The 14988-nt window shown below is 43.2% G+C and overlaps 1 protein-coding gene across 23 annotated transcripts in view; it reads right to left on the reverse strand.

The window, feature by feature from the left end:
• The window catches only part of DLG2 (discs large MAGUK scaffold protein 2), a 1447004-nt gene that overhangs the window by 131387 nt on the left and 1300629 nt on the right, over nt 1-14988 (reverse strand). For all 23 annotated transcript variants that reach the window (XM_074955894.1, XM_074956035.1, XM_074956046.1 and 20 more), the window contains one exon: nt 5542-5656. In XM_074955894.1, the coding sequence (XP_074811995.1) occupies nt 5542-5656 (115 nt within the window). The remainder of the gene's footprint in view (nt 1-5541; nt 5657-14988) is intronic.

The raw sequence follows: 14988 nt of genomic DNA on the forward strand, positions 1-14988 counted from the left end.
ATCAGCTACCTTCATAAGACAGAGGATCTTCAGAGAGGGTGGGGCCAAATAGGATTCTGTGGGGAATCCACACAAACCTTCACAGAGCCTGAGGCTGTATTAGCTTTTTGCACGCCTCCCTCTGCACTAAAGAACCCCTTCTGAAGTCATTTTTAGGGGTAACAGAAGGTGAAGGAGCCAGATGGAGCCATGCTTCCAGAGACAATGGTAGGCAGGGAGTCTCCAGAATTGGTATGGAGACCCCAGCATCCTGTGGTTCCCCCAAGTCTTGTGTGTGTGCAGGGGGTGGGTGGGGGGATGGGGGGTGGAGGATCTGAAAGTTTTAGGGTTTGAATCCACTGCCCATTCCATGATGAAAGTAGCAAACTCAATGCCAATTGGAATGATCTGTTGGAAACTCTACATGGCTTCTGCCACAGACTTTACCTTTCCTCTCAGAGTTTTCTACAAGAAGGGCAGAAGAGCCACACTTCCTATCGAGCTGCTGCTGGTGCACTAGTTGTATTTATTTTTTAATAATTCTCAATTTAAGAGAAACTTGTTTTCCTCTCTTCTGGTTTTCCCAGTGTAATTTTATCTACGACGTAATTACTTTATGTACCCACGCACTGTCTAAACCAATGAAATTTATTCCAATTAAAACTCCAATGTGAAAACATTTCAAGCTGAAAATACACACACTCACACACAAGCTCGTATTCAATGCAGAACAGCAAAACTGCAACATCTTAAATAAAGAAAAAATGAAGAAAAATGGAATAATTAACTTTCCATCATAACTGGGAATTGCTACGTAGACATTTTTAGGATAATTAGCAGCATCTTGTCCTTTCACACACTGCACAGATGCTTACCAAAATGATCATCTAAAATGCACTTGGCCTGAATTTCAAGAACATTATTACAGTATTCTTTTACACTGCAGACTTCTCACAAAGGTCCCTCAATGTCTCACAAAGGTCCCTTAATGTCCCCAACAAATCAAAATCTCAGAGAACATGCATGCTTGCCATGTCATTCTTCACCCCCACCCCACTGCCTCAGCACCTGATAAAGACACAAACTACCTTAGTAACGACCATATATTTGAATCAACAGTGCCTAGCACAATGGAGGTCATGCCCCTGACTGTGGCCTGCAGGTTCTACCACATTCCAAACAAACAATAATAATATGTAAAATACAGCCATTTTTTCATGGTCTGTGTGTATATAAATCTCCTCACTGTATTTTCCACTTTATGCATCCGATGAAGTGAGCTGTAGCTCACAAAAGCTTATGCTCAAATAAATTGGTTAGTCTCTAAGGTGCCACAAGTACTCCTTTTCTTTTTGCAAATACAGACTAACACGGCTGTTACTAAGTCACATTGACTTTCAATAAGACTTAGCCCTGGTCTACACTAGGACTTTAGGTCGAATTTAGCAGTGTTAAATCGATGTAAACCTGCACCCGTCCACACGATGAAGCCCTTTATTTCGACTTAAAGGGCTCTTAAAATCGATTTCCTTACTCCACCCCTGACAAGTGGATTAGCGCTTAAATCGGCCTTGCCGGGTCGAATTTGGGGTACTGTGGACACAATTTGACGGTATTGGCCTCTGGGAGCTAACCCAGAGTGTTCCATTGTGACTGCTCTGGACAGCACTCTCAACTCAGATGCACGATTGTCTGCCGTTGCTCTGACGCAGGGAGGGGCGACTGACGACATGGCTTACAGGGTTGGCTTACAGGGAGTTAAAATCAACAAAGGGGGTGGCTTTACATCAAGGAGTATTTCAGGCAGGACTTCACGGAGGGTTCCAATAAGAAATGGTGCACCTGAGTTATTGTTCTTATTGGAACAAGCAGGTTGGTCTGGCCTCTGATTGATACATGGCTAGATTTACCTCGCTGCACCTACTCTGTGAGTGACTGCAGTGTGACCTAGAGGAATGAGTCCCCTAGACGGGGGGTGGGGGGGGTTGCAAATGCGTACAAAACAAATCTGGTCTATTTCTTGTTTTGATACACTCCATCTATCTTTTACATCTTTGGCTGGCAGCAGACGGTGCAGAAGGACTGCATGCCATCCACATCTCATGGCTGCTCGGCAGAAGATGGTACAATAGGACTGCTAGCCATCCTCATCTCTTGCCTGCCTGGCAGAAGATGGTACCAGAGGACTGCTAGCAATCCGTATCGCCTGCCTGCTCACCATAAGATGGTTCAATAGGACTGACTGCAGGACTAAAGAGAATGACCTGATCAAGTCACTCCAAATTTAGTCCCTGTGCCCATGTCTGCCCAGGCGCTCCTTATCGACCTCACAGAGGCAACCAGGAGCACCTCGGACATGACGATGACGGCTACCAGTCCTACTGCACCGTCTGCTGCCATAAGGCAATGGGTTGCTGCTGCTGTGTAGCAATGCAGTACCACGTCTGCAGCACCTAGGAGACATACGGTGATGGTGAGCTGAGCGGGCTCCATGCTTGCCGTGGTATGGCGTCTGCACGGGTAACCCAGGAAAAAAGGCACAAAACGATTGTCTGCCCTTTCTTTCACAGAGGGAGGGAGGGAAGGGGGGCCTGATGACGTGTACCCAGAACCACCCGCGACAATGTTTTAGCCCCCTCAGGCATTGGGATCTCAACCCAGAATTCCAATGGGCAGCAGAGACTGCGGGAACTGTGGGATAGCTACCCACAATGCAACACTCCGGAAGTCGACGCTTGCCTCAGTACTGTGGAAGCACTCCGCCGAGTTAATGCACTTAGAGCATTTTCTGTGGGGACACACACACTCGAATATATAAAACCGATTTCTAAAAAACCGACTTCTACAAATTTGACCTAATTTCGTAGTGTAGACATACCCTTAGGCTCCTAAGTGCCTAAATCAATTTGAAAATGGCACTTAGGTGCTTTTGAAAAAGTTTACTCAGAGGCTATGGAGTCAGTTACACTGCAAGTGCTGCCAGGGGGGACCTTGGGCTTCTGAATCTCTTTCCAGGTAGAAGTATTCTACCTGTATTTAAATAAAAGTTTTGATTTTTAAAAAACGTGTGTATTAAGTTGATGCTTGTGAAAGGTGCTGGATTGTGAGCAGAATTAAGTCCTCTATTTACAGAACAAGTGCTGTACTGGTAATCACATTAAAAATGTCCCCACATTTGACCCACCAAGGTGTCTCTTGTGGCAGACATGGGGCTATTCTGTAATAATCTCTGGATACTATATTGGGAATTTTACTGTTGGGTGTATTGGGTTTAATCAACAGGGATGTTGGGAAACAAACAGGAATTCAAAACAATAATTCAAGATAAGACAAACAAACAATTGAGGGTTGTCACAAGATAATGGAATGGACAATGACTTTAGGGAGACTGGCTTGACATCCTGCTTTTGGAAAGCAGGCCAAATTCAGGAAACTAAGACGACAAAGAACTTCTGGCTGGATAAAAGGTGCATGTCTCTCTAGGGCAGGAGCGTTTGTTTGAGAGACAATTTCTGTTGGGGAACAGACTGACACACAAAGACACTTGCTGGCATGTTTGAAGCAGTTAGGGTTTTCTAGGCTTCAGGGGGATGGTAAGCCATTAGGTAGAATAGATATGCCATAGACTATGTATTGTTTTAAAGTCCTTTTTCTCTTTTGTTAAGATTTATTCCAATTGTTCAGATTAAACAATACTATGGTTTTAAGAAGGCTGTCTGGTCACTATATTTCCCACTGGTCACAGACTCCCATAGGGAAGAACTGCAAGTACCAAACACAGTTGGACCTACTGGTAAGTATAGTAGATACACAGGGTTCTGTAGACCAGGACCTGGTCTAAGAGTTGGAGAATCACATGATTTCACTGAAAGGACAAGTTAATGCAGGAGTCCTGACACCAGTGGTTGTGTATTAAGAGAAAGACCAGAGATGGGTCAGAGGTGCAGCTAGACCTGTACTCTTGACATAAGAACAGCCATACTGGGTCAGATGAAAGGTCCATCTAGCCCAGTATCCTGTCTTCCAATAGTGGCCAATGCCACATGCCGCAGAGGGAAAGAATGGAGTAGGTAATCATCAAGGGATCCATCCCGTGTCGCCCATTCTCAGCTTCTGGCAAACAGAGGTTAGGGACACCATTCCTGCTCATCCTGGCTAATAGCCATTGATGGACCTATCCTCTATGAACTTATCTAGTTCTTTTTTGAATCCTGTTATAGTCTTGGCTTTCAGAACATGCTCTGGCAATGAGTTCTACAGGCTGACTGTGCTCTGTGTGAAGAAATACTTCATTTTGTTTGTTTTAAACCTGTTGCCTATTCAAGACACTTCCATCCTGGTCAGGACAGATCAACCTCTGGGGTTATGAGAGACGTTCCATCGCAATCCCCATTCAGTCCTTGACCTCTCTACTGAAGTGCCAATTAGTGCCTTTTGGGGTTAGAATCATAGAATCATAGAATATCAGGGTTGGAAGGGACCCCAGAAGGTCATCTAGTCCAACCCCCTGCTCGAAGCAGGACCAATTCCCAGTTAAATCATCCCAGCCAGGGCTTTGTCAAGCCTGACCTTAAAAACCTCTAAGGAAGGAGATTCTACCACCTCCCTAGGTACCTCCCTAGGGTTCCCTAGGTACCTCCCTAGGGTTCTGTCACTGGGAACTGCAATGAGACCACCAATTGCCTACTTTAAGTATTTCCCTCTTGCTTAAATTCCTTCTTTGCTGCCCTCTCCGCTCATGCTGAAGGCATAACAACAAAATCTAGGATTTAGCCTTAATTGGATCTCTGCAATGTTACCACCTGAATTAGCTCCCCCTCATGAATAATTGTCACTGCCTGGAGGTTGACATATTGCTTTCCTGTACTTTGCGATTGTCAAGAATTTCAAATGGTATGCTCAGCATGAGGAAAGAGTTTAGAAGTGGAAGGCCTAAAAAAGTAGGAGTCCTATTAAAATATTTGGCAGTAAGCCCCACATGCTTACCTTTAGCAGTACACTTTCCATTGCCAAAAGGAGGGACTGACAGCAAAACTTGCTAGGGTCAGAGGTGTGAATCCCAGTCCTCTGGTCAATAATGGCTACTGAAATAGGATGACTATGGCAAAGGTAAAGCGGTGATCACTAGTACTGCCTAGCTAAGAATTGGGTACATCCTATATAATTGTTGTCATCTGGTTTCCTCCTGCCTCTTAGGCCATAAGCTCCTTGTGGCAGGGGCAGTTTGAATGGTGCCCAGTCCAATTGAATTTGACCTGAGGCCTTTAGTATGCAGAAAAGCTCGTCTGTTTTTTCAGATATTGTGTGGGTTATCAAATGGTGAAAGTTTTCATCTTAAAAAATTGCTACAACTCTTTCTACTGCTCTTTAAAAATAGCCTTGGAATGATAGCATTAGTAATATAGGTGCATCAAGAAATTATATTAATTTCACTGCATGATACATTTTTAACCATATAAACTCACATCATGATACATATCTCAGTTATATTCCTCAGCTCTCCAAACCACATGGTAGAGAGGCTGCTCACATTGATCATCAGAAAAACCACTCTGTGCCTACCTGACGTAGAGTGACCGCTTCTGATTGGTCCTCAGGGAGCCAGACCCAGAACTCATGCTGTGGTTCATCATCTGCTCGCGTAGATCATGGATTTTTGCCTCAAATCGAGCGTACTCTGATGACGGAAAAAACAAACAAACCTCTATTGTAGCTGCATTACAATTGGTAAATGCAAATGAATGTTAAGATTAATAAATCCAGGACATGTTCTTAGAATCATGGTCACATGACCTATCTATCTTAAGCATGTATATAACCCCATTACTGTAGCATCTGAGCACTTCACTATCTTTAATATATTCACCACTCATAACACCAAGGTACTGTCATCTCTATTTTGTACATGGGGAACTGGGGCACAGAGAGACTGACTTGCCAAAGGGCACACACAAAGCCTGTGGCAGACCAGGTAACTGTACCCAGGCTAGCACTATACCCACTGGACCATCCTTCCTCTCAGTGACTGAATTACCTTGCTAATGGAGCACAAGGTATATTAAAATTACCAGTTGGACAAACACGTGAAGAAGCAATAAAGAAAGTTTCCAAAGTTCTTTCAAGTGGAACTGTGCAGTGGAGAACCTCCCCTCCTTATCTCATTTAGCAAGGAAATACCTGGCGATCTATTTTGTCCACACTGACCATGGAATTTCCATGAAAAGTGCCCCTGCCTGGGTGCAGTGGGGGGCAAAGCATGCAGTGAACCCCTTCTGCCCCCAGAGGAGTTACCCTTGCAGAAAGCACTGAACACCAAGGGGCCCTCCCATGCTGCACACTCCCTGAAGCAGAGTGTAGGTAAACTGGAGGCCCAGTTTACCTGAAAGACAATGCTTGGGTGTGCACACACTGGGGACTTGATTCACCATTGCCCTGCACCTTATTTACATTAGTACCATGTGAATGCAAACTGGTTGTAAAATGCTACCAATTAGAATGGTAGCATTTTATACCCATTTTGCATTGGTCAAGGTACAGGGCAATAATGAATTGGACCCTACATCTTTAGTATGGGACTGGATGCAGCAACTGCTGCTCTTAGAAGCAGGCATAATTCCTCCAGACTCCACCATACTCACAGCCAGCTGCTAACTCCTTCCCTCTCTCCACTGCTCCATTGCCTCTGAGCCATAATACAACCCAGAGTTGGAGGGAGTTGCTAAAGAAAACTAAGAAGTTTTTTCCCCCCCGAAATGTGATTCAGAGACTTCCTATTAAACAGGATATTTACAATGGACAGCCAGGCAAACACAGAACCCAGTATTACATACTTGCTAAAGAAAAGACTGATTTTAACAATAAAATATATCAATAATACTTATACTGAGCTTTACATGTTTAAAGCAATGTACAAACATTAATTAATCCTCACAACACCTCTATCAATTATATAGAAATTACTATCGCCATGTACAGTTGTTGAAGGTCCTCCAAACACCTCAATCCCAGCACAAAGCCTTCTCCTGCACCCCAAGCCCCTCATCCCTAGCCCCACCCCAGAGCCCTCACACCCCCAGCCGGAGCCCTCACACCCCCCTGCACCTCAATCCCCTGCCTCAGCCCAGAGCATCCTCCCGCAATCCGAACCCCTGAGCCCCAGCCCAGAGCCCCCTCCTGCACTCCAAACCCCTCATCCTGGGCCCCACACCTCCAGCCAGAGTCCTCACCCCCTCGCACCCCAACCTCCAGCCCGGAGTCCCCTCCAGCACCCTGAACCCCCCATTTCTGGCCCCACCCTGGAACCCACACCCCCAGCCCAGAGCCCATACCCCTCCCACACCCCAACCCCCTGCCTCAACCCAGAGCCCCCTACCATACTGCGAACCCCTCGGCTCCACCCCCCCAGCCTGGAGCCCCCTCCTTCACCCCAAACCCTCATCCCTGGCCCCACCCCAGAGCCCGCACCCTCAGCCGGAGCCCTCACACCCTCAGCCGGAACTCAATCCCCTGAGCCAGCCTGGTGAAAACGAGTGAGTGAGAGAGAGTGGGGAGAGTGAGTGACAGAGGAAAGGGGGATGGATTGAGTAGGAGGGCAGGGCCTCGGATGAGGGGTGGGGCAGGGGCCAATGCAAGGGTGTTGGTTTTGTGTGAGTCGAAAATTGGCAACCCTACCCATTGCTTTTGTTTATGTACAAACTACTGGAGCAAGTTTTCAGATCATGCTGTTCCTTCAGGTTCATAATTTAGCAGATCCTCTTCTCACTTGCACCCTATTTTCTTTATCAGAAATCTTGACTCAAATTGAAACCCCTCTGTTGCGGACGAAAGCAATGCACCGACAAGACTTAAGTCTCATTTTCAAAAGTGATTTAAGCATGTAGGAGCTTAAGTCTTATTGCAAATCAATGGGACTTGGGCTCCCAAGTGCTGGAGGACCAGATATTTTAAGTCAGTGGGAGTTAGGTGCCTAAATACCTTCAAAAATCTGGCCCTAAATCACTTTTGAAAATGGGATTTAGGTGCTTTTGCAAATCTTACCCCTAATCTAGGATTTGTATATGACTCAGATTAGGTCATTTTCTCTTTGGTGAATCTGGTCAAGATTCATTTTGTAAATTGTTTTGTTTCTGTCAAGCCATTAACTTGGTATTATTACTATTACAGCTATTTATTTTTCTCTACCTCATTATGTGCTCCTTGCTATATGGTAAACCATCTTGATATCTATGAAAGGTACATTTTAAAAAATCAATTAAAAAAAGGAGCCTGCATTTCCACTACTAAACAGAGACAGTCTCAAGGGCTGTCAATCTGGCCCCTTTCACAAGCATTATATACACCCACAAGGATGTTAAACTATATTTCAAGGTGTATGTCAATAGGTTTTGGTGCTTTGCATCTGGATTAGGTCAAGAAAAGAAATAATTTACACCAGAGTAGCTTCTATCATAGCTTTCTCCTTTAATAATTAACAAAGCAATCCCACACAGATCCTGCATCTGAGATGTGGGAGGAATTCCTATATTTAGACTCCAATCTGTAGAGTGAGAAATGAAGATCAAAAAAGATGACTCTCTGTAGCACAGCATCAAATTACTTGCAGTTTGCACACCAACACCTTTGACACTTAGATGGGATGGTCAGATGATGAAGATGACTTCATTGTGTTTTGGATGACATTTCATCAAGGTCCGGTACTTGAAATTGTTTTATTTGATTGCAAATTTATTCTGATTTTTCCTAGAAGATACTTATAAGATTTGTTATGATTTTTAAATATTTACTAACTACATGCTAGGTGTTCATGGGATCAAACTACAGGCCCCAGCTTGATTTGAATAAAGAACACACTATATGTAAGGCTTTGCTGGGATTTTTTTTTTTAATTGAACTAAGATCAGAAATGTAGATGTTTATGAAACCAATTTCATATCAAATAGTTATCAATGTTTCGCTCTCAACATGGGAAGACATCTCTAGTGGGTCCCCAAGGGTCAGTCCTGGGTCTGGTTATACTCAATATTTTCCTAAATGACTTGGATAATGGAGTGGAGAGAATGCTTACAAAATCTGTAATGACACCAAGGCGGGGTTGCAAGAACTTCGAAGGACAGGATGAGAATTTAAAATGACCTTGACAAATTGGAGAACTGGTCTGAAATCAACAAGATGGAATTCAATAAAGACAAGTGCAAAGTACTACACTTAGGAAGCAAAAAAAATCAAATGCACAACTACACAATGGGAAACAACTGACTAGGCAGCAGGATCTGGGGGTATAGTGAATCACAAATTGAACATGAGCAAGTAATGTGATGAAGTTTCTGGAAAAAATCAATTCAGACAATTAAGGTCGTGACAGATGGACAAAAGGGAAAAATACATTCAGTGAAAGGCTGATTCACTGTCTTGTGGCCCTTTGAAGAAAGAAGAAAACCACAGCACATCACTGTCTGATGCACTGCTACACTTTGCCAGCTTTGACTTAGCAAAATCTCCATGAAAAGGGGCATGTGATTCATATCTGAAGTTCCTGTGCTCCCTAGAGGCATGCCCACCTTCCCGCACCGGAGCCCAGAGCCCCTCCCCCTCCCCATGGCTGCCAGCACCCGCCTCAGCTCCCGGGCACCAGGCAGGCGTCACATGTCCCCACAAGTCCCCTCCCGCAACCTCCCACCCCAGCGCCGGGCAGGCAGCCCCAGCGCCGGCAGCCTCCCCGCAGCCCCAGCCCCAGCCCCAGCACGCTTCCCTGAAGAGGAGCAGCCAGCATGCCTCGGCTGGGACCAAGGGGAAAGGGCAGGCAGGAGGGGGCATTCTAGGCAGAGCATGGGCAGGGCCACGCTGGGCTGTTTGGGGAGGCATAGCCTCCCTCAGCCTACCATATATGCCAGCCTGCCTAGAGGCTTTCCAATAACAAGAGTCAGGGCCCTTTATTTAGGAGCCTAAAAATTAATGTAGGAGACTAACTCCAAGCACCCATTTTTGGTGCTTGAGGTCCAAGGCACCTATAACATCCACCAAGCTAAATCTACTACACAGGCTAGTGGTAGGAAAATTTTAATTTTGCTTAAGTTGCTTTTTAGTTATAAAATTAGAGCATAGCAACGGAAAACACAAGAACAAGAATTTTGCAGCTCCCACAAAAAACAGTTAAGACTCTTTATAATATTAAAATATAATTATTTTCATCCTTAATCTTGTATAACAGGTTGCAGCTTAGACTGAATATACAGAGCAGTAAAAAAACCCAAACCAACCCAAACCTGAAAATAGATTCTGATGGAAATGCTGATACACTATATAGCAGTGGAAATTACACCACTGAAATGCATGAATATTAGCCAACCCCACCTACACTCGTTTGAATTTATCTAATGTTGGCACCATTAGAGAGATCTTAATTCTTTCTGTCAGCAGGTATTAAATTTTGCTCTCCAGTATTATGCAGGTTCATCAATGTTTGCTTCAAGATGATAAAAGCTTTCATAAGCACTGCTATTAGATTTGTAAAATAATGCACCTGTAACCCCGTTTGGTACATTGTGAAGCAGTGACTGTCAGTAACATGGGTGATTGGTTGGCAAAGGATCACACTTTTTTCAGACTGTACAAGAAAAAAAGCAGTGTAAAACCCTAATACTCCACTTTCAAGATGATTACTACAATGATATATTTGTTTTTAAAAAGACACTAGAAAAGTATTAGAAGACAAAATATCAGCTTGAAAAGGATATGTCAAATCAGTACAAGCTAATATAAGCAAGGACTACTGAATGAAGGAGCTAGATCCTCAGTTGGTGTAAATGTGGCACAGTTTTAATGGAGCTATGTCAATTTACATCAGAGGAGGTTCCAGCCAACAGATTTTGTCTGGATACAAAATGTACAGCTCAGGTGTCAAGTTGTCAGCTGAATGCCTTAGATCTCTGAGGGCGTATGATACTATCATTGTAGTATAGTTATTTATACAATTTATGTAAACCATTCTTTTTCTCCCTTTACTCTTGGCCATCAATAAGTTTAGACTTGAAATTAGATGAAGGCTTCTAACCGCCATAAGAGTGAAGTTCTGGAACAGCTTTCCAAGGGGGACAGTGGGGGCAAAAAACCTGGCTTTAAGACTGATAAGTTTCTGAAGGGGATGGTATGAGGGGACTGCCTACGATGGCATATGGCCCACCAGTGACTGCCAATAGCAAAAATTCCCAGCTGCTGGAGATGGGACACTAGATGGGGAGGGCTCTGAGTTACTACAGAGAATTCTTTCCCAAATATCTGTCTGGTGGGTCTTGCCCACATACTCAGGGTCTAACTGATCACTATATTTGGTGTCAGGAAGGAATTTTCCCCCAGGTCAGATTGGCTGAGACCTGTGAGTTTTTTTACCTTCCTCTGCAACATGGGGCATGGGACACTTGCAGGTTTAAACTAGTGTAAATGGTGAATTTTCTGTAACTTTAAGTCTTTGAACCATGATTTGAGGACTTCAGTAACTCAGCCTGAGGTTGGGGTCTATTACAGGAGTGGGTGGGTTAGGTTCTGTGGCCTGCAATGTGCAGGAGATCAGATTAGATTATCACGATGGTCCCATCTGACCTTAAAGTCTATGAGGCAGTTGTCTTTGCTGGATAGCTTAAGATTTCTTTTTTTACTATAAATACAAAGTTGGGATCCTTTTTACTTTGGTTTTTACTTCTGTGAGGGTACATAGATTTGTTTTAAACAAAACAAGCATCCACCATATGTACATCCTGGATTAGAGAGGAAGAATGGACCAGGGATTAACATACTTTGGAGACCTAGGTTTAATCCCCTGCTCTGCCACAGACATCCTGCATGACTTTGGGTAAATCACTTCGCTCCTCAGTTTCCCATCTGTAAAATTGGGATAATATCATCTCTCTACCTCACAGGAGTGTAATGAGGGTAAATCCATTAAGGATTGTGAGGTTCTCAGATACTACAGTAATGGGGGTTGGGTAAGTACCTATAGGGTGACCAGATGTCCCAATTTTTGGGTCTTTTTCTCACATAGGCACCTATTACCCCCACCTCTTGTCCCAATTTTTGATACTTGCTATGTGATCAGCTTAAGTACCTAAGATATAGAAATTGTGACTGTTTTCCCTGAAGCCTGGTATTTATTATTTGAATATACAAAAGAGCACTGGAACATTAGTTTTAAATGGAAGAGACAGGCTGAAGTGTGGTCCACAGCATGCTAAGCGATGTACTTGCTTTCTTTGGCCTTATTTCTACTAGTCAGGAAGAACAACAGCCCTTTCATTACCCCAGGCTCAGGCTCCCATGCCCTCCCTATTCTGTTCATCATTTTTACCTTGTACTAAGGAGTTTGGATCCCAATTCGCTGTTGCTCTGCATACCACAGCAAAGTGCAAAAGGGTTCCAAATGAGAATTCCACCCACCCTGTATTAGTGAATTGCAACAATGAATTGAGCCCTTAAAGTTTGATCCTGCAAGGTGCTGAGTGCTCTCGCCCTGATCCAGCAAAGCACTTAGGTATATATTTAACTTTAAGCCCATGCATAGTCCTGTTGACTCCAGGTCAGTTTCCTGTGCAGTTCATTGGGATCACTGGTGCTTAAAGTTACACATGAGCTTAAATGATTTGCTGGATCAGGGCCAAAGTGCACAGCACTTTGCAGGACCAAGCCGTTAATGGAAAAGTGATATGCTTTGTGATTAGGCCATTAAATTCTATCCTGTTTGAACTGAATACCTGCTTGCTTTGGGATCCTCACTGATCATTCACATGCTCCCACGTTTCCTAGTCATTTTACAATTTTCCTAGCCTTTTCCATACCCCATCCTCATGTTACAAGAGAAAGCAGTTTCCATGGTCCCGTCCCTCCCCGCATGTAAGTATAAAGGAAGGGAGGGGGCTCGTGACCATCCAGGCTGAGAACCCAGCAGGTACACTTTATCTTTTTAAGTACAAAGAGCCTTCAGAATGTGTATTTATTCCCAGCTCTACCGCAAGTGACTTCTGGCGTGATCTTGGGCAAGCTGTTTCACCCCCCTGTGCCTGTTTTCCCTGCCAGCCTTTGTCTTGTCTGTTTAAACCACAGATAATGTCAGTGACATCAATCGAGCCAGGATTTAACCCTTTTGGGCAGGGACTGGCTCTTACTGTGTGTTTAACAGTGCCTAGCACCAGTCTCAATCAGAACCTCTAGGAACTCCTGTAATACAAATAAATAATAATTGATCATAGCATTAAAAATGAGATATACTCTTTTAACTTTTATTCTTCTGATATATGTTTCCTACACAGCATAGTTAAGCTTTCGTGTTTAACACCATGCATCAAGCCTGACTCCTCACCAAGAATATATTTATTGTACATGTTGAAATAATAAAAAACCTTTAATAATCTGAGGCTGTAAAGTATTTACTTCTCAGACTACAAAGATTTTCACTGATCATTAATCTGCACAGAATGAGTTATCTGAATAGCCTGTTAGCCCAAATATGAAGGAGAAAGACTTTGTGGTATGCAGATAATCCCTCTGCAATACCTTTCTTCTGTGACATCTGGTACTGACCACTGTCACAGATAGGAAACTTGACTTGATGGACCTTGAATCTGATCCAGTCTGGCAATTCCTATGTTCTAATAATTCTGAAGGTAAATTTGACTTGATAGCAACCAAATACACAGTATAAGCATTCACTAAAAGTCACGAATGAATTCATTGTACAAGATTCTGGCACCATCAACAGAATAATATTTCCATTTGTTAGGGTGACTTAGTTTATATTTGTTATGGTAGCATCCAGAGGCCCCAGTCAGAATTGGAGAGCCACTGTACTGTACAGTTTGTACATTATACAGCCCAAAGTTATGTTGCTACTACTTCTCACTAACATTGGTCCCATTTGTAATGAAATTACCTAGGTTTCCAAAAGCACAGGAAATGATAAACAATATTGGTCTTGATATCTCTGGAGGGAAGATGCCTCTACATTTTACTTCCTTCTATATTTTGAATAAATGCATTTATTAATATTTTTAACACACACACTCTTTTTCAGGCACGCAGAGAAAAATCTCCCTCCCCTTTTAAAGATGTCAGCATACTCTGTGAGCTCACCCATTGCTTTGGCCTCTGAAACTTCAGCCCAGTAAGCTCACTTATGACATATACCCAGATCCTCAAAGGTATTTAGGTGCCTCACGCCCACTGAAACCAATGGGAGTTAGGTGCCTAAGTATCTTTGAGGATCTGGACCTTAGTTCCTTAAAAGTCCTTCTCTTTATATCCACTAACTGCCCTTTACCAATTGTATTTACACCTTTAATTAACTTCAAATCAAACCTTGCCTTTGCATGCTTGCTCTGAAGCTGGCATCACATTCCAAATGTCACTGCCAACTTTCTTTTCATTTTCTTTACTACTGACGGTAATGCTTCTTCCATCTGTCACTCTTTTAGATACAGGCTTCATATCTGGTTAGTTGTGAATATAAAAAACCCCCTTGAAAATATATATTTTCCCTCACAAAATATTTAGAAAACTAATGTCATGTCCAATTCATAGTCAGAATGAATGAGTCAAATCCAAATTATTCTCTGGAAGCTGTAGTTTCAAAGAATAAATGAATCAAGTCTTTAGTGACAGGAAGTTTGTGTCCTATTGAGGCACTATTCAAACTGCCCCTGTTACGTCCTGTCTTTGGTCTATCCATTGTCAGCCTGGTCTTGTACCTGACCAGTTGAGAATTTACTCCAAATCCTTCCAGCTGTTAAATAAGGCTTTAACTGACCTGATATCCTTCAAAAAGATTATTCAAATTGCAAAAAGGTCTTGAGAATTATTTTCCCCAAATAGGACTTTATTTTATATCCCCACATAGCACTTTATTGGATTTTTTTAGTCCTTTTTTTTCCGGATGTGCTCAAAACAAAATAAAACGTGCCTCCTTGTGGGTCAAATTACACAAAGCTCATATTGACTGTCTTACACAATTTGCCAGGTAACATGTTC

The sequence above is a fragment of the Natator depressus genome, chromosome 1 (assembly GCF_965152275.1).
Source record: "Natator depressus isolate rNatDep1 chromosome 1, rNatDep2.hap1, whole genome shotgun sequence".
NCBI lineage: Eukaryota > Metazoa > Chordata > Testudines > Cheloniidae > Natator > Natator depressus.